At 39.2% G+C, this 26,237-nt stretch overlaps 1 protein-coding gene across 1 annotated transcript in view; it reads right to left on the bottom strand.

Annotated features, from left to right (window-relative positions):
• SLC27A6 (solute carrier family 27 member 6) overlaps nucleotides 1-26,237 on the bottom strand; it is a 58,281-nt gene that overhangs the window by 8,304 nt on the left and 23,740 nt on the right. Inside the window, exons 5-6 of the mRNA XM_084628525.1 lie at nucleotides 14,265-14,459; nucleotides 1,368-1,458 (exon numbers count right to left, since the gene is read on the bottom strand). Coding sequence (XP_084484651.1) covers nucleotides 1,368-1,458; nucleotides 14,265-14,459 — 286 coding nt within the window. The remainder of the gene's footprint in view (nucleotides 1-1,367; nucleotides 1,459-14,264; nucleotides 14,460-26,237) is intronic.

Below are 26,237 nucleotides of genomic sequence, written 5' to 3'. Positions count from 1 at the left end.
ATAGCCTGATTTTCAAGAGTACTGAGCTCCACAGCAGTTTCCATTGAAGCCAGAAAAGTGGATTATATTTATACAGAATCAGTTTTCTTTCTTTGCCAATTAACTTATAAAAGTTAACCAAATCTATTTTCAGAAAATAACAGACAAGTTAGGAGAGGAGGAAATAAGTCTGCTTGTTGCACATAGAATGCATGGGTAGAATACTTCTATGGACTACTAGTTCGAAACACAAAGTATACAGCGCATTCCTGGAACGGTTGGTTGTGTCCCTGAGCATTCTAGGGTTACCCATACACACAAGTTTTAATTGTAGGGTCTCACATTTATTAAAGCGTTTTCTGAACAGTAAAACCAGAGGGTTACATTGTTCTAGCAGAGAAAAGTACTCCAATAAAAAATATACCCAAAAGGGATAGAAAACGTTACAAGGAGTTTAGGACCAAATCCTGGAGAAAGCATAAAAAGACTACATAACAGGGTTTTGCCTTGCTTTTCTTAGATTCATAAAGTTTAAGGCCAGAAGGTACTACAGGCGCATCTACTCTAACCTCTTTTATATCATAGACCATTAATTTTACCCAATTACCCCTGTATTGAGTCCTATAACTTTTGTTTGGTTAACACATAACTTCCAGAAAGGTAGTCTCCTTATACATGTATCAGGTAGTCTCTCAATCTTTCTGATAAGCTAAACAGAATGAGCTCTTTTAGTCTTTCACAGTAAGGCATTTTTTCCAGCCCTTTAATTATTTTTTGTATCTTCTCCAATTTTACAATATGCTTTTTAAAATATGGAAATCTGAACTGTATACAGTATCTGTCTCATCAATCACTTATACAGAGGTAAAAATCATCTCCCTAAACCTACTCACTGCTCCCCTACTTATATAGCCAAGGATTGCATTAGCCGTTTTTGCCACAGCATCGCACTGAGAGCTCACAAGGAGTTGCTTGTCCACTGTGAAGCCTAATATCTTTTCAGAACCACTATTTTCCCAGATACAGTTAGAACTTGTCAAAACTCAGAATTTCATTGTCTGGAAAATTCTGACACTTAAAAAGGTTTTCATTCTGATAAATTTTGAAATTTCAAGCAGAAAAGAAAGACCATCTTTTCCCTATTCGTGCTTTTGTCCTTAGGCAGTCTACCATTAAACAGATTGTGCTTCTAAAGCCTCACATGTTTAAAAATGTACCACTTCAGGTCATTAAACCTACTGATTTTGTAGGCAGATTGTTATAGGTTATTATTAGCTGATGTTGGTGCTTTATCACTTGTAACACAACAATACAGTTCATTTAAAAAAAAAAAAAACACCTGCAAGTTATTTATAGGGTGGACATATCCTGTTATAATGAATGCTTACCTTTCTTAACCTTCTCACACCAACCATGCCTATTTCTAATCGGTTCATCTTTTTTAAAATCATACTTGATTAAGTCAAAGGGGAAAAAAAGCTGAAAAGAGAAGAGAACAGATGAACCATCACTTATTTATAAACACAGCGACATCTGGTGGCAGCAGAAGTAAGCAATGAAACAATTTTATGTATGGTTTCAGAGTAGCAGCCGTGTTAGTCTGTATTCGCAAAAAGAAAAGGAGGACTTGTGGCACCTTAGAGACTAACCAATTTATTAGAGCATAAGCTTTCGTGAGCTACAGCTCACTTCCTCAGATGCATATCGTGGAAACTGCAGCAGGCTTTATAATTAGAGCATAAGCTTTCGTGAGCTACAGCTCACTTCCTCAGATGCATATCGTGGAAACTGCAGCAGGCTTTTGTATATTTTGTATTTTATGTATAGCATTCAAATCTTTTTTACCTAAATGTAGAATCCAGTTTTATGTAAATACAAAGTGCACAAGATAAACTTATACTATTCACTGAAGAAAAGCAACATCTGATTTTAATAACTCTGTAACATTAAAAATATCTCAAGAACACATATGTAATCTCACTTATTTCCATACAGCATCCTGTGGTACAACTGTGGCCCCTATATACCATTGGAGCAGTGTACCAGAATCAGCACCAGGATGTCATAATAATAGAATCAGATCTGCAACTTTAGCTATAGTATTTGATAGTGGTGCCTGCTACAAAAACTACTCCTGGAACCAGATCCTTAGCTGGTGTAAATGACTGTAGCTCCATTTATTTCACTGGAGTTATGCCAATTTATTCCAGATGAGGCTCTGGCCCACAGTTTTTAGCATTGCTTGCTCGTGAGAATGCTTGAAGTTGTAGACTGTGGAAGTATTGTCAAGAGCAGATTAAAATGTCAGAAAAGGATTGTAGATGAACCAAAAGCAGCAGTCCTTAGGATCCTAAAAACTTTCACGCTCACTCAGCACTACAGTATGGCTCTTAGGAAAAGCCTCATTTTGGTAAAGCTGCACTACCTGAACAAGAAGACTGGGAGCATTCTACTTCCCTAAACGTCAACAGGGAGGGGAGCATTTCCACTACTATACTTCTTTATGGACTGCAGCTTCTCCCTGCTGGGCACCAGTCCTGTTCAGTGGGCCTCACATCCTCCTTTTGGGTACTGTCCACTCCTGAGAGCATAGGGACAGAAGTTTCTATATTCCCCCGATCACAGACATTGCTATTCTGATTGACCCCCTACATAGGCTGCACACCAGAGTTGAAGCTGGGGTGAAAGGTTCTTGGGACCTCTTGCATAAGACTAGACAGAATCTGGCCATGGCTGCAGGACTGGGCCCCATATTCTTCCCAACATTAAAAACCCAGGTACGCTGTTTTCCACTAAATACTCAGGACCTGATTCTCATTTACACTAAGGGCTTGTTTTCACACTAGTGCAACTGCACCACTGTAGCACTTTAGTAAAGATGCTCCTTTGTCAACGATTAATCCACCTCCCCAAAGGCTGTAGCTATGTCAGCAGGAGAAGCTCTCTCATCAATGCAGCACTGTCTACACGGGGAGTTAGGTTGGTATAGCTATGTCGCTCAAGGGTGCGGATTTTTCACACCCCCTGGATAACAGATATACCGATACAGATTTGTTGTGTAGACCTGGCCTAAGGGCCCTTTGCAAGTAGTGTAAAGTGGTTTTCATGTAAATGATAACTTGACCCAGAGTCTTTGTCATCATATGGACAGGGTGCATTTCTTATCAGATATTCACTTATCTTTCTGTGCATTCAATTAGCCTGCCTCCTTACTCTCCTCATCTTCTTTCTCCTAAAGAAGTGCATCAGTAGTTCTTGTAAAAGTAGGACTAACAAAGGATTTCTGGAAATCTTTGCAGAAGAAGTACTGACAGGACCAGTGTGGGAGAAACTAATTGCAAATATATATTTTAAAATCACACAGCACTTTTTTTCACCAGCAAGAAATACAATGTAATTAGGGAAATGGGATTAGGAAGATGTCTCATGTAATGGATAAGATGCTAAAACATAAAATGCTCATTTGACTTCAGTTAATTTGACTGAATAGTATATGATTTTATCATCCCTTAACCTGATCAGACCACTATTCATTTTGTTGTCACTGATGCCTGATTTTTTATAGCAACCACTAATTAGCACAGGGGACAATTTAGAAAGAATCAAGTCTGTGGTGGTTGGATGCTGGATTAGTGAATGCAGCCACACATTATTCACACCTTTTGTAATATGAAATTGAATGAGACTGGGACTTAGTTATAAACTTTACTTTTTGAATTAGACATATTGAAAATGCTTTATAATGTAAAGGGATGGATTTTGGTAGCAAAGCAACTGACTGCATATGAGAATTCAACTGTCATCAGGCACTCAAGTACAACCTTGTTTGAGCAAATCTGTTTCACTGACAGAGGAAATGTTGAGATTACCTGATTTCCCTGACCAAAGATGCATCTTTGCATCCAAAATGCATCTTTGGATCTCACTACGACCCAGAGCAAAAGAACCTTTGTTTAAACACCTGGTCTAAAGGAGAGTACCTCTTACAGTGCGCTACTGTGTATCAGCCCAAGGATCTAAAGACTGGACACATGAACTGAGATTTACTGAACCTACTCATCAGCATCTGTAATACTGTAAACCTGTCTACATGCAAGCTGCTTTCCTTCTGCATTAAAGTTTGTGAATTGGAGTCACCGTGGCAAAGCAAGTGGCACTGCATCATACTGCTGTGGGTACAGACCTAAATTTGTTTCATCTTGGCTATTTCAAATTATGGGGAAAGAAGGGCTGTAGGCAAACATTACTGTATTATTCTACACAGTGTAATGCAGTGGATCATTCATCTAATTTAACTGTTTTACTGGATAAATAAATATTATACAACACATGAACCTTTCAACCAGATAAATTGCAATCTGACCATACTCTGTATCACCACTTCCCTGTGATTATGTTGCTCTGATATTATTTAACTATTTAAAGTACTTATATGGCCAAATTACCATAGTATCTGAGCACCTCACAATCTTTAATGCATTTATCTTCACAATACCCCTGTGAGGTAGGGAAGTGCTATTATCCCCATCTATAAAACGGGTGATCTGAGGCACAGAGAGGCCAAGTGACTTACCCACAGTCACACAGAAAGCATGGGGCAAAGCAAGATATTGAACCTGGGTCTTCTAGGTGCTAAGCTAATACCCTAACTACAGGACCATCTTTTTTTCTAGCTAACAGTATCATCATAATGTCACACCGTTGCTTTTTTAAATACAATATTTCAATTCAAATACATTTTTAAAATTGTTTAAAAATTATTATATTTTAAACTCACAGTGGACCAGTAAAAATATGCATCAGCTTTTGCCTTTGGTTTGGTTTGTCAGCTGGAAATTTTACAGGAAATCTACTGCTGAATACCCTGGTAGATGTTTATAAAACAAACTGCTACATTTGTACACTTGTCTGCACAGGGAAATAGCCCAGAATAGCTATTCCACATGAGTTCCCAATGTGAATGCTTGTTCCTTACTAAGGCTGCCTTATACTAAGGTTATATTATACTAAGGTTCCCAGCTCACTTACACATCCTCGTGCGAGGTCGAAGAGAGTTAGTACGAGTATAAATAGTACTAAAGCAGTAGCCATGATAGCACAGGGAACATCAGCAGAGACACAACCTAGCCATGCCAAGTACAAGCCCACCTGAAACGGGTAGCTAAGCTGTGCCACCGCTGCCTGTGCTACCAGGGCTGCAGAATTATTTATATTCATGCTAGCTTGATGAGCGTGTGTACCTGCGCTGAGAATCACACTTCTGTCTCCCTCGGGGTAGACACAGCCTAAACTGTGCTTTCATTTGGTTTAGGTTAATCCACTTTGTGTGGAGTAAGTGTGTCCACATGGGGAACTAGTGCAGAATAGCTATTGTATTTTTAGTTCACACCCTAATTTTATTTTGCAATAGCTTTCCTTTGTATACAAGCCTTAAGATTCAGGATCCACCATCCAAACAAATTCAAAGACTTAACTACTTTCCTTCCCTAGCACAGTTGCCCCCCTCCTCTTCCCTGCAGACTAGTTTAACCACCGGGCAGCGAAGCTTTCAATGAACTGGAGCAACGGAGCCGTGTGAAGTACTTCCACCGGCAGGGGAGCAACATGCACACAGGGCTTGTTGTTCTGGTTGCTTTCTGCCTAGCTGTGGAACTGGTGACTGGGGAACCCTCCAGCTGATCCTGCAGTCTTTGTGCATTGCTATCACTGGCAGTTTTGCCTCCAGGATTGGGGTCCTATAATATCATTGAATTTAGGTATGCATCCGATGAACTGAGCTGTAGCTCACGAAAGCTTATGCTCAAATAAATTGGTTAGTCTCTAAGGTGTCACAAGTCCTCCTTTTCTTTATACATTAACTATGTTTCATAACGACAAGGCCTTATCTATGATGAACTCTGAACCATGTATGAAAACAGAGTTTGAACACTATTTAACCCTGTTTGGGCTAAATTGTTTCTCTTCGTGATTTGGCTAGCCAGTGACAGGACCAACTATTTAAAAAAAAAAAAAAAGCCTTGCAAAGAACATATTTGGTGCTAACCCAGAAAATACTGGTACAGTAAGATATTTTGGAATATAGTGGCAGTATTAGACCATGCTTGTCAAAAGCTATGTGAATAACCTCACTGTTAAAAGAGCAGGAGTGGTACTAATCTTCAGACATGTTTTAACCTTTGCTGAACAGGGAAAGATCATAGAAGCTTCTAGTAACACTGTTGATAAACGCATTAAGCATTTGTGCTGTTAATATTGATTTCCAGAGGCTTATAAATATCTGCTTCAGCTAAAACTTGACATGAAGTTTTCTTGTCATGTTAAAAAGTACCTGTTCTGTTATTTTAAATTTTAAGATTACAAACAAAAAACAAACTCCACTAGAATTGGGTCAGTTCTGAAATAGTTTGTTCTGTGAAAGAAAGGCAATAAGCCTCAACAAAATGCTACAATGTTTTTTGATTGATTGCCACAGTCAAGCTTTCCATCAGAATAAAAGGTTAAATTATTAATTTAGCACCTGATTCTGTCATCCATTCTCATATAGAGTAATGCCTTATCATGCAAGCAGTCCTACTGATTTCTAGGAGAACAACAAAACAAGGTATTACACAGAATGAGTCCTGGAGAAAGATTCAGGCCTTTACAATTTTTTTTTAAACTAAAACACTGGCAAAAAAAAATGTTACATGCAAAGTTCTGAATACAAATATTTAGAAGCTGATTTTTAGGTAGATAGTATTTGTACTCCCTGTTACCACTTTTTATGATGTATGAGTTCTCTTTCCCCTCACTCCTGTTGCATTTTCTCTCTTGTAGCCTGGGGTACATTTTAAGGGTAATGTGGAGTGTCTTTTCCATGCATCTTTGATCAATATTAATGGAAGTCTCATGCCTAACTCCTTATGCATCACACAAATCATATATGCATAAAAGGTCTGAAGCTGCTGTGTGCATTCCTGTTCAGAGGCTTCTGCAAATTTTGTTTCCTTAGCAGATATAGGCTCCCATTTTCTACTGCATTAATTCTATTCACCTGAGACATATAGACATCCTTGTTTTTGAAAAATCTGTTTATACAGATGGACTGAGTAACTGTGCCTTCAAATATATCAACAGGACCCACTGTACCTAGAGATTACACAGTACAAATAAACTAAATTATTCCTAGACAAGAACACCACTTTCCAGTTAGCATCTCACATCCAGTGGCTCTTTGGATACATGACACACTACTACAGCATTCACCCTTTTCTTCACACAACTGAAAATATAATAAAATATGATTTGGCTGACAGAAGATCATCACTATCAATATTAATTCATTTACTTCTGTCTTCTCACTAGCTTTTCTGGTTGCTAGCATTGTATCTTTTGCATCACCTATAATTTGGCAAGTGGAACATCAATCACACATTAATCTTTGCCTCCTTGCTTTAGGAGAAGGCAGTTAGTGACAGAAAATTCGCTTTCATTATCTTGGGAGCCTGTACCAGTCTTGCCAGCTTTAGCATCTGCTGTCTCATCTGTCTGTATTTAATCTTTAGATACTGTTCCACACTCATCACTTCAACATACAAATATAGGAACTGCCATACTGAATCAGACTGGTGAACCATATAGTTCTGTGTACTGCCCGATAATGGCCAGTACTAGCTGCATCAGAAGAAGATGCAGGGAAACTTACCGTGGACAGCTATGAGATAAAGTGTCCATAGGGGATATGTTTTCCTATTTCTCTCTCTATCCCCACAAAGTGGCTGGTTTATGCTTGCAACCATGAGGTTTTATATCCTATTGTGATGGGGTGTGCAAACCCGCTTTGAGCTCAGGCAGTCTTACCCCACCACACCTGTAAGGCATACCAATCTGGGAGGAAGAGCCTTAAAAGGGAAAAGCCTTGAATACTGAGGGGTTTCCTAAAAAATCTCTACCTATTCTCTATTAATATTGTTTTGCACCGGATTCAGTGTGAATGGAAAGGCAACGAAGTGAGAAAAGACACTAGAGCCTCCAACAGGTAGAAGTCAGAAAGAGAAATTCCTGGGTGTGGTGGGGGTAAGACAGGAGGCCCATTGCAAACGTGCTCACACGTGATTTTCTTTTCCCATCCTCAACTTCTCTCTCCTTGTCCTAATTCCAATTTAGGGAATGAGATCTCAGAGAGTATCTGAGAAGCTCTCTTCTTCCCATTCATGGGAGAGAGAAGTAGCATGTGTGTATTCAGTTACCCTACTTGGATTTTATGTATCACTTAAAGTTATGTCTGTCTGCTCCCACCAGCACAACCGTATTAGCAGAAAGGTGTGTAATAACCATTAGGACTCAATGAGGCCTCTTGTATACACCACAAACATGTTTTTCCTCAAATGATTTTCAGCTAGCTTCCAATCTGTCACATCTGACACACTTTTCAAAGTCATAGCCGCTCTCCTTGTCACGCTTTGAGATGTCCAACCAGTGACACTCAAAGTGGAATAAAACCATGGCATCATCTACGCTTCTGAAATATAGTGTTTGCCAGTCAGTGATTTGTAAGGGTTTTGTTTGTTTATTTGTTTTTAGGAAACCCCTCAGTATACAAGGAAACTGGCCCAGGGTATTATGATTCAGAAACTATTTGTATCAATCAGTATTCAACTGCAGTGCAATCAGAAACACCAAAAGAAAGGAGCAGTGTGAATGTTCATTCCCCTGCAGTTCAGACACTGCCCCCATACTTTTTTTTAAATCCAGAGGAAAGAGTGTAAAGTAACAAAAACCATATCTAGTGACCTTTTACTTTTGTAACATTCATTCCTTCTTGCCCTCTCCTACCCTTTGCTTTTTTTTCATCCATTGCTGAGAGAAGTCTAACCAAAGACTCTTACTCAGGTGAATAGTACCAGTGCCATAACAGAGTGGGGAGCTATCCGCTGTTATGAACAGGAATGTGGCAGAAAGAGAAGTGAGGGAATGACCATTTTAAGATGACTTCAGTAGGCCTGCTTATATGGGTAAGGGATGTAGGGTCAGGCCCTTAGTTTGTAGATTCTTGCTTTGTCTTAGTATTTTATACATCACAGGGAAAAATCAAACATGCAATGTGGCTCCACAAGAAATATTCCCTTCAAAGAGAAAGGGAGCATCATTTTGGAGAGGCTTGGGAGGTGAGGGGGTGGAGACAAGTGTACATATTTTGGACTGGATCGTCCCACTGTAGAAAAATCCAGGGGAGAGAGTTCTGGAAGAGGAAGCATGTGCAAGAATATCCCTTCAGAATTCCTCCCCAGTCATTCTCTTGAGGTGTCAGATAGGTTTGTCTTCCATATGGGACCCAACAAAACACCTGGAAAATACTGAAGTATTCAAGTGCAGCCAGTGTAGTTAAATCAAAGATCCTGTGCCTCTGCACTAGTGACTAGATTCACAAAAGGACTTAGGCGCCTGCCACTGCAGGAACCTAAATCCCAGAATCAGGTCCCACAGGTATTCACAAAACCCTGGTCAGCTGCCCCTGAACCCTGTAGGCCTGAACCTAAAAATCGCTCAGCACCTAAATTTTTGCAGTAAAGTTTCCTGGGCACCGACATTTCTACCTCTGAGCATAAGCACTGCAACTGCACGGCAAGCATCCAAATGCCTAAGTCCTCATAAATTCACAAACCAGGAGTAGGTAGATAGGTGTTCCTCCACCTAATTCACCTGCGGGGCCTGATCTAGAAAGCAAGCTCCGACCTCAGCTACTAGATCAGGCCCCTAATAGGCAATCTCATACAAAATAAGGGAGATGGGGGAGAGAAAGTCCCTCACAACTTTTAGCCCAGTGATTAGGGTAGTCATCTGGGATATCTCCAGTTAAGTCTCCCCTCCATTTGAGGCTGAAAAAGGGTTGAACAGGGATCTGCCACCTTTCAGGTGAATGCCCTCGTCTAGGATATTCTGATGTGGGGCTCCCTCGGTTTCTCCTGTTGAAGCTGTTGTACTCTGACTTTTTTAATTATTTATCCATCAACATTCAGTATCATGACACCTAATTTTCTTTGTGAATCTAGCCCTTAATGCAGGTTTATTTTCTGGAGAAGAAAGAGTTTGAGCAGTATTTTAAAAAGACAATATAAACTAATTTTGAAGGCAGAATAATTGCAGAGCGGCCATTTCCTGTTCATGAGAGGTCTTGCATTCTTCACATTTTCATTTTTGAGAAAGGGTGAGGGAAGATGATTTCACAGTTATATTATCAAATTAGATAGATACTTTGATAGGGCACAGTAATGCCAACCGGTTAGAATTTACAGCAGAAATGTCTGTAGACATTCACTATCCAGTTGCAAAAATAAATAAATAAAATTAACAGAATTTTTAAAATGTGGATTGCAGCAGTATCCTTATTTCTAGTGTATTGTGGCTAATTCAAGTCGTATGACTAAACCACAGAGGAGAACAAATAGCACCTTTACTTTATATTCAAGAAAAAGTATCAATCTTCCTTTCTGGGTATATAAAAAGTACCATTTTATTAATGTATGAAACAAATATAAAACAACATTCCACACCTTACATGGTTTAAAGACTTGGGGGGTTGGGGATAGAAGGGCACAGAGGGAAATATAACAACTCTGGGCCTGATCCTGAACCAACCAAAGATTACAGATGGAATTTTCAAATGCGCCAAAGTGACTTAGGAACACAAGTCTCATTCTAAATCAATGGGATTTATGCTGCTAAATATTTAGTTGCTTTTTAATATTCCATACTATGGGTGTGCTGCTCTTGATTTCAAGAAGAGCAGGACTGGGCCTCAATAATAGTACAAGGTTAAATTGGCTGCCTAGTGAGTAGAAATTCTGAAGAAGACACCTATCACTTAATTATCTAAACCCTTGGATGCAACTTTCTTAGAGACAAATCTCTCCAGCCATTTAAAGGAATGATGTTAACAGGAGCCACAGGAAGATCCATCTACTGTCGTTTTCTAACTGGGAGATGGTTGTTGTGACACTAGGTCTTGAGGGAGGGTGAAGGAAGGGGTTTACAAAAAATAAAATTAAAAACAAGAACCCAATGAGAGTGGAAGAATCTCTCACACAATATAAAGAAAGAACCCCTCCACCTTTTCCCCTACTGAACTGTATGGGAAAGTCTAACAGAATTTATTATAAAAAGGACCGTCTTTCTGTAGAGTTATTTAGCAATGGAATTTAATAGAAAATTTTATCCCTGCTATAGAATATCTATCCAGGATCAAAAAACTAGAGACAAATGATCTAATTTTCTATTAAATTCCATAGGGTTTTAGAGTAAATTCTATAAAATCCTATGGGTTTCATCTCTATACAAAAGTCCTAACAGTTAATAAAGGGAAACAGAAAGACTAAACCTTCAGTACCCATCTTGCAGTTTTTACTTTTCTTTACTCAAGTCTGCTTTACAATGCATTGACTTTAACCATCAAAAAGTTAAATATTAACATTACACTGATCTGTGGTGTAATTGATACAGCTTTACTCAGTTGACCTTAGCTTCAAATGAATTTATTCAGACTTTAAAGAGGTAGTGATAGCAATAAACATGTCTGTCCAGATTCAGAAGCTTTCTCAAATGTCACTTAGCCTCACAAAAAAACACTTATTAAGCTGTTTGCTCACAACTTTCAAACTATGAGATGACTATACTCCTTTATAATTTTACAGCTTGTCACCACACAAAAACACCCAATAAATGGGAACAGATCCAACGTGAAAGTAAGATGTGTAAGAGTCACGCTGATAGTACTCCAGGAGGCCAGGGCAGCCAAATTTTAAAAGTGCTACCAACATGATCAGCAGCAGCCTGTCTCAGGAGCTACACTTAGGGTCCAAACCAATTCATAATAGTTTCATCCATTCACTTAGCCCTGGGGGGGGGGGGAATATCGATATAAGTTACGCAACTTACGCTACATGAATAACGTAGCTGAAGTCGACGTACTCAGATCGACTTACCATGGTGTCTTCACCGTGGTGAGTCGACTGCTGCCACTCCCCTGTCAACTCCACCTGCGCCTCTCGTGGCACTGGAGTACAGGAGTCGACGAGAGAGTGCTTGGGGGTCAATTTATCACACCTAGACTAAACGCGATAAATCAATTCCTGCTAGATCGATTGCTGCCCGCCGATCCAGCGGGTAGTGAAGACATACCCTTAGATTAAGGCTTTTTAAAAAAAATATCTGAACTATTTACATGGATAACTTTTTTTTGCCGTTTCTCTCCATATACTATAGCGACTGATTACATACAGTGTATTGTTGCACTGGGCCGTTACAATATGGCCCACGGATTTTAACAGATATTTAAAGGCTAATTAATTCTGGCATCTCACCTTTGTTGCAGTATCCTTCTGTAGAAGCAGTTTTAGGTTCTTCTATAAAAGTCACCCAGGAATTCACCCTCCAGGCCTGTCTATACTAGAGATGTTTTTTATCAAAATATCCCACCATCACCAAGCCTGGTTAAGTTCCACTGGTTTTAACAATGTTAAGAGGCTTAGTACAGAATGGCTGCGTGCCACTAAGCCTGTGAGCATAGTGTAGAGTTCAAGAGATCCACCCAAATTGAACTTTTCAGGATCCTTTTAAAATGGGGTTGGGGAGCCCCGTGTGGGCTTGGATGATCAAGTTCTATGCTGACCTCAGCATACAACTGTAAAGGCACTCTCCACTTACTTCCAGAACTCCTCCTCACCTCCTATTTTGCAGGGAAGGGATGATACAGGTGATGTGAGCGACCCTCCCTCTTCCCAATCACATATTTTATTGTCTAAGCTGAGTGAAATGCCAACACATGCACCATGCAGTAAATAGTGAAAAGTAAATTTGATTTATCTTTCCAGTTTTAATCTAAAGTAACAAAATAAATGTTACAGACTCGGTGGATTTTGATTTTTGCCATGTGACGGGGTATGAACTTTTTGTAACTCTGACTTGGCCATGTGACTGGAGACAGGAAATATTTCTTAGCATTCCTGTATATCATTCTTTTGTTCCAGTCAAGCTAATATATTAGTGTCCTTTTTATCTTTTAAATTTAGAAGTATGGAAAACCAACTTGAGGTAAAATGGCCACACTGAGTTAGTCATGCATTATTGTAAATTTCATTGCACTAGTCACTTTACCCATAATCAAGATATTATAGATGATATAGTAGTTTATCTTTATTATTATTATTACTCAGATTTATTATTTTAAGCTGAATATTTGTACATTAGTGTATGATAAGTGTATTCTTTGAAACCCTAGCCCTGAATATTACTGTCCTACTAACTCCATGGAGAACTGTATTCTTAATCGTGCAAGTCTCTAAACCAAGGGCCTGTTCCTATGGACTGCCCCAGTGTTACTATCTCTCATGATTTTATCAAGTCTCATGATCTTTGGTGTTTTTCGTAGTGCCCCAGGTGTTGGAATCGGATTGCATGAAAAGTCCAGCTTTCTTTATGAAAAAAGTTGCGTCCTCATGGTTGTGGAAAGCTTCAAAACATGAAGCAAGCGCACCTTAAAGTTTCAGAAAAATAGAAATGTATGGTTTTTAAAAATAATCTCATGACTTTTGAAAGCTTGGGGTTGGCAGTACTGCAGGCACCCCCAGGAAGCATGCTGCCTGTAGATATTGTTCTTCCACAGTTGAGTAGTTGAAGCCACACAGCAAGATACAGCAGAAAGGAGCTCCTGGCAAAATATCCCTGGGTCTAGATAGGGTAACATGGAGTGGAGAGTACTTGATCTCCAATTCCACACCAGGCTCTGACCCAGAAAATAAAAGTTTGAAGACTGGGAAGTAGATGGACTTGAGACATACAAGCATCTACAGACTCCTGATGAGCAGAGAGAGCATGCAGGTATACCTCCCAGTCTTCAATCTTGTACATATATTTCACTGGTTATAAATCTGTGATGCATTAAATAATTGTAATCTAGGCTCTTGCCTAGTAACAAAGATTTAGAATGCAGAACTGAACAGAACTTTCTTGAAACTTTCAGGATGATGGAGTTTCACTCATTTAGACCTTGTCTATGCTAGGAAATTTTAAGGGAAAAAAAATCCCACTGGTGCTGCCATTAGCACAGGTGAGAGCACTATATACACATGATTTTGGGAGCATTGAACAGTGTCAGTTAAACCTGCAGTAACTAGATCAAAAGACTTAGGACTTGATTTTGCATGCTCCATTCCCACTGACTTTAGCCTCACTTCTTCTGATCTAGTTACTGAATTAAGAATCACATTTATCCCCAACCCTCCTTCTAAAATAAAATATTAAATAGTTACCTTATAAAAGAAATTAGTACGTCCCACAGATCCTATTTTCCCAGTGTGGTTCATGAAAGAAATGTTTCCTTCAGTAGCCCCATAAAACTCACACATTTTGATGTCACCAAATCGGCCTAAAAATTCTCTCCATACATCACTCCTTACTCCATTTCCAACTGCCAAGCGAACTTTGTGATCTTTTTCTCCTTCTTTCTATGAAAAGAGAAATTAAAGAAGATTTTAAAGAATAAAATATTATAATGCATGTGTTTGATTGTAGCAGATGTTACCAAAAAAAATATGTACAAACTTTCAGACATCCAACAGAAAGCAAAAGAGAAACTAATAAGTTAAAGTAAATTACAGTGCATTTCTAATGTTGTGAACTATATCTAAGATACAGCTGTAGTTCAGCAAACACTGAACCAGTGTCATAAATATATGCATGTAAATTGATTGCAACGGTTAAAATGTTGCTTAAATGAATATTTAAAAAAGGATACTTGGATTAGAGAATATGAATATATGCAGGTTTTAGAAAAATTAACCGAACATTCTTCTCTCTAGAACAACTTTAAATTAAAAATTGATGTTGGGGAGAGGTTAGTAAAATGAACAGGGAAAAGCAGGAATTGCTTTTGTAACAGATTTACATCAGGAGAGGTTATCAGTTACCTCCTTGTCCTTTCAAATGCATTATAACTTTCATGAAATCTTGGTTGCGTCTCAGGCAATTACAAATTATGAGCATTCCTGTCCTGATTAGAGCATATGATCCATCTCCTATAGCATCTTCAATATTAAGACTTGCAACTAGGGCTGTTGATTAATTGCAGTTAACTCGCGCAATTAACTCAAAAAAATTAATCATGATTAACCGCAGTTCAATCGCACTGTTAAACAATAGAATACCAATTGAAATTTATTAAATATTTTGAATGTTTTTATATACTTTCATATATATTGTATTCTGTGTTGTAATTGAAATCAATATATATTATTTGATTCAAATATTCACACTGTAAAAATGATAAACAAAATAAATATTTTTAATTCACCTCATACAAGTACCTTACAAATGTAGATTTTATTTTGTTACATAACTGCACTCAAAACCAAAACAATTTAAACTTCAGAGCCTAGGCTATTAGCCAGGATGGGCAGAGATGGTGTTCCTAGCCTCTCTTTGCCAGAAGCTGGGAATGGGCGACTGGGAACGGATCACTTGATGATTACCTGCTCTGTTCATTCCCTCCGGGGCACCTGGCATTGGCCACTGTTGGAAGACAGGATACTGGGCTAGATGGAGCTTTGGGCTGACCCAGTATGGTCATTCTTATGTTCTACAACTGCACTCAGTCCTACTTCTTGTTCAGCTAATCACTAAGACAAACAAGTTTGTTCACATTTACAGGAGATAATGCTGTCCTCTTCTTATTTACAATGTCACCAGAAAGTGAGAACTGGCATTGCCATGGCACTTTTGTAGCTGGCATTGCCAGGTATTTATGTGCCAGATATGCTAAACATCCATATGCCCCTGCATGCTTCGGCCACCATTCCAGAGGACATGCCTCCATGCCGATAACGCTTGTTAAAAAAATAATGCATTAATTAAATCTGTGACTGAACTCCTAGGGGGAGAACTGTCCCCTGCTCTGTTTTACCCTCATTCTGCCATATATTTCATATTATAGCAGTCTCGGATGATGACCCAGCACATGTTATTCATTTTAAGAACACTTTCACTGCAGATTTCACAAAACGCAAAGAAGATACCAATGTGAGTTTTCTAAAGATAGCTACAGCACTTGACCCAAAGTTGAAGAATCTGAAGTGCCTTCGAAAATCTGAGAGGGACGAGGTGTGGAGAATGCTTTCAGAAGTCTTAAAAGAGCAACACTCCAATACAGAAACTACAGAATCCGAACCACCAAAAGAGAAAATCAACCTTCTGCTGGTGGCATCTGACTCAGATAATAAAAACCAACATGCGTCGGTCCGCACTGCTTTAGATTGTTATCAAGCAGAACCCATCATCAGCATGGACGCATGTCCTCTGGAATGGTGGTTGAAGATGAAGAGACACATGAATCTTTAGTGCATCTGGAATGTAAATATCTTGGGACTCTGACTACAACAGTGCCATAAGAATGCCTGTTCTTACTTGCAGGTGACATTGTAAACAAGAAGCGGGCAGCATTATCTCCTGCAAATGTAAACAAACTTGTTTGTCTGATCAATTCGCTGAACAAGAAATAGGACAGAGTGGACTTACAGGCTCTAAAATTTTAGATTGTTTTATTTTTGAATACAGAGATTTTTGTACATCATTCTACATTTGTAAGTTCAACTTTCATGATAAAGACGTTGCACTACATTACTTGTCTTAGGTGAATTGATAAATACGATTTCTTTTGGGGGTTTTTACAGTGCAAGTACTTGTAATCAAAACAAATATAAATAGAGCACTGTATACTTTGTATTCTGTTATAATTGAAATCAATATATTTGAAAGTGTAGAAGACATCCAAAAGTATTTAAATAAATGGTATTCTATTATTGTTTAATCACACCATTAATCACAATTAATTTTTAATCGCTTGATAGCCCTACTTGCAACCTTTTTTTTTTTTAAATCTCAAAATTTTGTTCAATGTTTCTTGGACTATTTTAGCCTCCTTATTCACTGCAATCTCTAGTATTGCTAGCTCTCATAATTTTATCAGGAGAATCACAATATTAGGCATTTCTCTTAAAGCACCAGATCCTGGATTCAGTTGATTACATGAGAATCTCAGCTTTCATTTAGAAAAAATTTCTAGTGATTATGGTTGCAGGGAAAAGCTTGGAAATGTGATCCAAGTGTATTCCAAAGGTGCAAACATTAGAAGGCAAATAAAAAGAACCCAACATTTTTTATTTTTAAAAATCTCATGATTTTAAAGCTGAACTCATTTTCTGAATGTGTGGGTTTGGCAATACTGAATCCCTGCAAGTGAGCTGAGAGCATGAATTAAATATAGGATTTTATGAGAGACAACTATCAAATACATAGTACTGTCTATCTGCTAATAAGTCTAGAGTGAAACTGCAACAAAGAAAGGCATACAAAGAATGTATTGGAGACTTGGGGTATGTCTGCACTAGAATAAAAGATCTGTGACGTGACTGTGACTGGCCTGGGTCAGCTGACTCAGGCTTGTGGGATTCGGGCTGCAGAGATAAACCCTGCTGCGCAAACATTCAGACTTGGGCTGGAACTTGGGCTCTGGGACCCTTCCCCTTTATTTGTTTATCATTAAATAAACTTTTACTTGATTTCACTATAAACATATCTAAGTGCTATATGTTACATGGAGCAGTGATCCAGTGGATCTAGTAAACTGGGGTGTACTGTTTTTTTGGAAACAGCAAATCCCTCATCCACACTGCTGGGTGCCAGTAGAAGAGACATTGTAAACACAGGAGAGATCAAGCTCCTGGCCCTCACTTTCAGTGCAAGCCCGACCATGGCTTGGAGCATCCAGTTCGGGGAAAGCCCAGCTTTACCTCATGGCCCTGAGCTGGAGCATGCTCAGTTGCTCTGTAGGGATGATGCCTGCAGAGTCTGATCAGCTCTAGGAGCTGTAAGAAGCTCAAGCATGTTCGGTGAGAACAGAGTCTTCTTCGATTTTAACTCCTCTAAGCATGTGCAAACTGCAATTTTTTCCAAAGACCTGTAAACTCATCAAATTCGGGCACATTTTCATGGGCACAGCAAAAGATCACACTCCAACTAAATTTCAACTCACTGCTTCAAAGCATGGGAGCCCTACCACTGTTCAAAGAAAAAGGTCACCAGAATTTTTTTTTTATTAGGGGTCAAACAATGTATTCCCTCCCCAGCTTTGATCTTGGAAATGGCTGAAGTGTTTTGGCTGAAATTAAAGTCAGGCTGAGGCAGATATATAGCATGTAAAATTTCAGCCCAGACTGTTGAAGCTTGGCAATGTTATAAGCAATTAAAAATAAGATTTCAATCATGGGGAAGCGTAAGACTGCCTTAATCTTACCTCACCTTTAATACTATTTATAGACAAATCAAAATCTAATGCATTGCTGCATTCTTGATAAGTGATGAACTGAGGTCAGACAACCCTACTAACAGTGGCTGCTTTAGAAAACAGGGAGGCAATTTCAAGCTCTTGCCATGCATATTATTTGGAGCTCCATTGTTAGATCTCAGAACACTATGGTAGAGAAAATGAGTATTTCAGTTCAGAGTTCACTTGAAATGTGTATTTTTTTTTTTGAACTGTGGAAGTTATATTACACTGTGTGTGTGTGTGTGTGTCAAAAGTGCACATTTTTCTTCTCCTCCCCCCCTCCTCCCCCCGTTCGCTTTAAGAATGGATAACTCATTATGAGGGAAGAGCAAAGTCTTTATTAGTTTTGGGAACCCCACTTCAGTGAACCAGAAATAAATCCACATTTTGTACATGTTGGTATCTCTTACCATGCAAGTATCTAAAGCATCCATCATCCTGTTACAATCCCTGTTCCATGCAGCTGGCTTTTACCACATCCATGTTTTTACCTTCGCCTACTGCTCAGTGACCTCAATTTGCAGTAAGAATTATGTAACCACTGATTCTATAAAGTCACACACAACTTTGCTCTTTTCCTACCCCTGCAGCTCTGTGATCTTGTTTCAACATGTGATTCATTATTCAGCATGATGGACCTGATGGAAGGTGTTACCAGTAACAATAGTGTCTAAATACAGCAGTGATGCAATAAGTGCCTGACTTAGTAAAATTTGGATGTCATATCACGTATCATAATGTAGATCTTCATACATCTGAAAGCTACAATGAGGTTTTACATGTATTTTAAATTTACCAAATATTGAAGAGCTTCTGACTACCACTATACTTTGAAAAAATGTGTTTAAATGCCATCTTGAATTTCAGTAGAAAAGCTTTGTGATTCATTTTGCTTCTAGAAAACTATTCACCCTCTGAGTGCTATAAAATTGAAATAGATAAGTCCATTTGATTTAAAAGTAGCAACTATTTTAGAATTGGTTATTTTTCTTTCCATTTCATTGCTACACTGACATTAGTGTGTCAGTTGCTGAACTACAGTTACCCTTTGCTGAGGTCATTGATTTCTCAGTCATTCAAAAGTAAAGAATTCTGGTAACACCCCACTGAAAACAAAACAAAGAACTCCTTTCACTGAGATAATTTGTTCAACAATGAACAGAAGAGAGAGCGTAAAAAAGTATACATAGATTGAATGGCTTATTCATAAACCAAGGGAAATTGAAGCTCTTTAGAGATCAAGTTAAGATATAGGTAACTGTTTCCATTTATACTTTTCAGGAACAAAGACAAAGTTGTTGATGGTATGCTGAAGAACAATTTCACAAGGAACCAGGCTCTGTTATTTCCACCAGTGCACATCCAGAATCAATAATCTCAATCCTCAGCCTCATTATGGTGGCTTTGCACTGCTCCATTATGGCCCTAAATTCAGTGCACCTAGGCCCCACAGGATCTTTCCTTCACAGGCACGTTCTCGGGAGGAGAAGAAACACAGATACTGCTGGGGATCTGGCCCAATGTCTCTTTGGGCATGTCTACACTTACTGGTAGATTGACACTGCTGCAATTGATGCAGCAAGTGTTGATTTAGTGGGTCTGGCACGCTAAATTGCTGGGAGAGCACTCTCCCATCCATTTGTGTACTCCACCTCCTTGAGAAGCATAAGGGAAATTGACAAGAGACACTCTCCCATTGACAGTGCAGCATAGCCACCACAGTAAGTGGCTCTAACTACGTCAACTTCAGTTACGCAACTTCAGTTACGTGAATAACGTAAGTTAAATCAATTTACCATGGTAGTATAGACCAGCCCTTTTTGGCTGCAACTTTAAGGCCATCAACAGTAAAAGACAGGGCTGCTAGATTTCAGGAAATGTTTTTCTGAAGTATCTAGCACTTCCTGCAAAGGGACAAAGGAGTCACATTGAGGTACCAAAGCCCAATGCTGGAGAGTGACCTTTCCTAAAAGTGGGGGCTGTCCTAAAAGAATCCATTCAACCATTCCTGCAGTCCAGCTTCCCACACTTCAATGATTGAATTAGATTTAATTGTTGAAGTTACAAGGCTTGTAATTTAGTCAAGTGCATGATGGGCCTCTTAAAAAAGTTTCCTGGAGACATTCTGTGGACAAGGAGTGCAGGTGGAGCTACTGGAGAACTCCTGCATGCTAATGAAGTTGACTTCATGTCAGCTCTGAATTGGCCAGTGTAGCAGGAAGTGCTGGATTGGGGTAGGCATAGGCCATTGGATCCCCACTAACAGATCCAATGGGTGAGAGCTCCTGATCAGAGGGTGAAGGGCCAAAAGGCTATTCCTGTTCACAGAAGGAAATAGCTGGTCACAGAAGGTTTATGCTACAATCCCACAATATGCTCCAGCACAGGGGTGTTTTTGTTTTCACCCTCTCTTTCCCCAACCCATGCAGGACCAGCCCTAGACCAAATGGTGCCACCTCCATTTGTTAAATTTCTGAATAACTTACAGCATCCTGAGCCTGGTGCCCCCCAAAGCCATTACCCCAGGCAGTGACCTGGGTTGCCTGACCCTAAAACTAGCCCTGAACCTATGTACAGAATTCCAGAATTTTTGGGAGTTTCCAGAATTCCACCGCATACAAACATACACAAACCCTTGGGACTAATCTTCAACTGGTGTAAACCAGCATAGTTCCAAAAATCTAGACTGAAGTCAGTCTGGATCCTCAAATGCTATAAATCAGTGTATCTGGCCTCTTCAATTTCATCCCAATGTTTCCAATTGAAATATCAGGAAGTCTTCTGTTCGTACAACTAAAGAAGTGTTAATGCAAGTTGTTTACCTTTGCTTTCATACCATGTCAAAAACATTGTAAATTACCAATTGATTAATGTTAACTCCTGACCCTATTAGTGATGCTAATAATCATCATCCCTTGTACTTGCTAAAAAAAAAAAATTAATTATGTCTGTGAATCTTAAAATGAAGGACAGATCACATGAGATTTACATTTTTATATTTACAAGGTAGCTTTATAGAAATCATGCATATCCACACTATATCCATTAATGTTTTAAATTGTGTGCTACACCATCAGATGTTACTGTCTGCTGAGTATATTCTTAATGTATAAAGCTATTGCCTTAAAAGATTTTATTCTCTAACTGTGCTCTTAAATCTAATGATATTTTTCAATAGTAACTTAAAACTCAGTCCCGAGCCTGGCTTCAGTAGGACTCTTCTGCTGAGAAAGGCTTGTAGAAATGGGCCCATGGTTTGGAAAATTATCTCCCAGCATTCTGTAAAATTACTCTTAGTATCTGTATTCCTTCTAAAGATTTTGTATCATATTAAGAGAAAAATGATTATAGATCAAAGATACAGAACTACAATTAGACCATATTTTTCCTGTTAGTACATGAGTACCTGGTTCTTATGATATTCTGTTCAAATTAAATTTTTAGAAAGGGAGTATACTCTAGAGGTAAAAGTACAGAACTAGAAGTTGAGCGTTCTCGGTTCTGTTCCTGGTCCAGCCATTGACTTCTGACCATAGGGCAAGGTATTCTGTACCAGTCTATACCTCTATTTATTCACCTATAAAATGTGGTAATATTACTCCATCTCATAGGGTATTGTGAGAGGCTGAATAGATTAACATTCCTAAAGTTATTAATTACAGGTATTATGGGCAGCACCTAGATGCCACAGTCTCGATCTAATAAAGACACATAAATAGATGTAGTCCCTGTGGCAGAAAGCCTAAAATATAATTCAAGGCAAAAATGCAACAAATGAGTGAAACAAACACACACAAACAATAGGAGAGAAGGAGGAAAAGTGCAATGGTGATAGGACTGTATTGTCACATAGTTCAGATTCATATGGAACTGCTTTAAAGTTCTGAATAAACTAGGTAACAATAGAAACATTTTTAAAGGCTTAAAGATCCTCAGAGGGTTCTATAAAAAGTAAAGTATTCATGATTCTGATATTCAGATATAATCAAAGATTAGCTTTGGTTAATTACAACTGTGATTAATGGTTCCCTGAGGGTTATAAAGATGGTATTTGTGAACTGATCAAACAGAATATTTTAAATCCAAATATTTAAATCCAAATATTTAAATCCAAATGTTTCCCTGAACAGTGATTTGAGAGAAACATGGATTTGAACTCGTAACTTTATTTTTAAAAATAAATATAAAGTTACAAGTTCTGTTTTAAATGCAGCCTAAAAACAGAGAGAGGTGAATGGAAATAAGGTGTAAATTTTTAACACCGAGAGTAATTAACCATTAGAATAATTTAGCAAGGGTTGTGATGGATTCTCCATCACTGACAATTTTTAAATCAAAAAGGGATTTTTTTTCCCTTAAAAGATATGCTCTAGGAATTACGTGGGGAAAGTTCTATGGCCTGTGTTATACAGGAGGGCAGAACAGATTATCATAATGGTCCGTTCTGGCCTTAATATATTAAATTTTTTAAAGTAATAATACACAAGAAAGCATGTATGAATACCAAATAGCTGGATGTCTCTTGAGAGCCTTTGGCCAAGTTCCTTTAATCATATGACATTTACTGGTACTTAGTGCAACTGAAATTCTGGAAACAGGTTTCTCCTTTATGAATGTTTGCTACATTTTTGTAGTAATTAGCTAACAAGTCCAGATCTGCTTTATTATTGCTAGATACCCAGACAGCTGGAATCTTCCTCAGCCATTCTTTCTTTCATAATGTCCTTTTTATTCTAAGTAAGCTGATAGGTCACTGATAAATGAGACTGTCATCTATAATCAACAGGATATTAAATGAGTGTGGAAGGAACTACATGACTGTAGTAATATAAAATCTTACTTAACATCTGCATTAAAAATCCCAAGAGACTGGATTCTCTGTTCTACCTTCCTACTTTGGGTTCAGGAAATGATGAGCGGGAGGGAAGCGAAGATGACTTTAAGCTGTCTTGTAAATTCTGGTCCTGGTGCAACTAAGCAGTCTCAGGGCTGTAACAATCCTATATGGGCCATTACATCTGCAAAGAATAATAGATAGAGTACCAACCACTCCCATTCCCAGCTCTTCTGCTGGGTGCCAGGTGGGGAAAGAACAGAGCCAGGGAACCACAAGGAGATAATCTGCAAGTGTTGTCCCACTTCACCATAAGGTGCAATTAGGAAAAGAGTTTTGTACTGAGAGAGAAACATACAGAGGGATAAAAAGGAAAGGCATCTTGACTGTTGAAAACAGTCTGTAAAACTCCCCTGAGATAGGTCTCCTGCCTTTACCCAAGATCTGAGGGAGTGTACACAGAGACCAGAAAAGTGACAGAGGTGCAACAAGCCCTGTAACTGTGATACTCACCAATTCTCAAGGCATTGCTATGTTGTAATCACTCACATTTTATATATAAACACCCAACAACCCTCAAAACTTTAAACTGCAAGATACTTGCCAAACCTCTACTAAACTTGCAGATGAAAGCATAGGTGCTGGAACTAGGGATGTGGTCGCACTCCTTACTGTAAAGGTAACAACAACCCAAATACATGGTTTCCACCTTCAGCACCCCCACTATAAAAACTGTTGCAGCACTACTGGACAAGAGTGATGCATTCATTCCTGTTCTTGTGTTATTACCTTGTCTAACATAGGACCATGACATACCTTCATAGCAAGTGGAGTTGCACAGAATGAGGAAATGCTGTCCACCCATTCTTTCCCTCTTCTTCAGAGTCTGTGAAGCTCCCTTCTTTTACAGGGATCGCTCTCCATACTGTGGCAAGGAGTGTTAGCTCAAAGATGTCTGTCCACTGTCCACTGTTCTCCATTTTAACATTTGAATTTCCAGCAGGGAAATGAATGCTGATCCTATCAGCATTAAAACTTACTTGCCTTTCCCTTCTGTCCTAGACAGTTCTCCCCATGTCTAAAGCTTAAAGAGTATGCAAAGCCTATATAATGAACTTTCAGGTTTTTCTCAGCCTTGATGTTGTTTAAATGATATTCTGACTTGTGGAACTCTTGTACTGATGGGGCATCTGTTGCTAGGTAGAAGAGGTCATTCCATTATCCACTGGCACTTTCTCCTGGGTTAAATCCCTACAAGAAATCTAAATTTAAAAAAATGTTGGGGTTTGAAGTATTCAGTACTTAAAAATGAGACCTATAGATACTGGCTAAGTTTTCATCTAGATCTCTACTTCACAACAGTCTAATTAGAAGAAAGGTATGGCTAATGACCCTGGATGCTGACAGTATGTCTACATGGCCCCGCAAAAAAATCCTAGCAGCAGTGAGTCTCAGAACCTGTATCTACAGAGAGAGGCTTGCACTACGGTGCTGGTCTGTAAAAGTAATTTCAGACCCTACAGGAGAATTGGGAGGCAGTAGCTGACCCGATACCATACTCCATTATGAGATTTGTCAAAGCACTTAACCCTTTCAACAAAGAGGTTTTCAATGGAGCCTGACAGCAAGAACACTTATTAGTTTTATGACTAACTTTTTTCATTAAAGTATCTATATTAGTACATTAATACAGATGCCACTCTCTAGCTCTCTGCTGCACTTACTAAAGTACACTTCTATTGAGGAGATAAAGAGGCTGAGAGAGGAGCTTGGAACAACAAAGCTGCATAGACAACAATTGATTAGGAGCTCTAGCAAAAGTTGCACATTTCAGGCTCCCTTGAGTGGAGAAGGGAGATCTGGTGACTGAGGTATTCTTGTAACAGGTGGCCTTTCACACGTCTGCAGGTTGCTAAAGCACTGCATGCAGAATAGGGCACAGGAAAGCTCTCATTGCAAAAGTTGTTGCAGATGTGTGAGAAGAAGGCAGCAAGTCAAGAGGCTGGAGCGGAGAAAAGGTTTGTTCACAAGAGTCAATGCTAGAGAAAAGACACCAAGAAAAAACAAATAGAATATTAGGGTTGGAAGAGACCTCAGGAGGTCATCTAGTCCAACCCCCTGCTCAAAGCAGGATCAACACCAACTAAGTCATCCCAGCCAAGGCTTTGTCAAGACAGGCCTTAAAAACCTTTAAGGATGGAAATTCCACCACCTCCCTAGGTAACCTATTCCAGTGCTTCACCACCCTCCCAGTGAAATAGTGTTTCCTAATATCCAACCTAGACCTCCCCCACTGTAACTTGAGACCATTGCTTCTTGTTATGTCATCTGCCACTACTGAAATCTTCAAATATTTAGTGCAGAACAGCATGACAACAGCTTCACAGGATGGAGATCAATGATGAGTCCTGCCTGTACACATCTCAGTCACAGGGGTTCCTACTACTACTCAAACCAAATTGCTTTCAGCAGCCTCAGATGCCAGGACAGACAGTGAGTCCCCAAGCCCTGGTCTACACTAGGACTTTAGGTCGAATTTAGCAGCATTAAATCGATGTAAACCTGCACCCGTCCACACAATGAAGCCCTTTATTTCGACTTAAAGGGCTCTTAAAATCGATTTCCTTACTCCACCCCTGACAAGTGGATTAGCGCTTAAATCGACCTTGCCGGCTCGAATTTGGGGTACTGTGGACACAATTCGATGGTATTGGCCTCCGGGAGCTATCCCAGAGTGCTCCATTATGACCGCTCTGGACAGCAGTCTCAACTCAGATGCACTGGCCAGGTAGACAGGAAAAGAACCGCGAACTTTTGAATCTCATTTCCTGTTTGGCCAGCGTGGCAAGCTGCAGGTGACCATGCAGAGCTCATCAGCACAGGTGACCATGATGGAGTCCCAGAATCGCAAAAGAGCTCCAGCATGGACCGAACGGGAGGTACGGGATCTGATCGCTGTTTGGGGAGAGGAATCCGTGCTATCAGAACTCCGTTCCAGTTTTCGAAATGCCAAAACCTTTGTCAAAATCTCCCAGGGCATGAAGGACAGAGGCCATAACAGGGACCCGA

The sequence above is a fragment of the Lepidochelys olivacea genome (assembly GCF_965140295.1).
Source record: "Lepidochelys olivacea isolate rLepOli2 genome assembly, chromosome: 5".
NCBI lineage: Eukaryota > Metazoa > Chordata > Testudines > Cheloniidae > Lepidochelys > Lepidochelys olivacea.
This window is presented reverse-complemented; position numbering and strand designations above follow the sequence as displayed.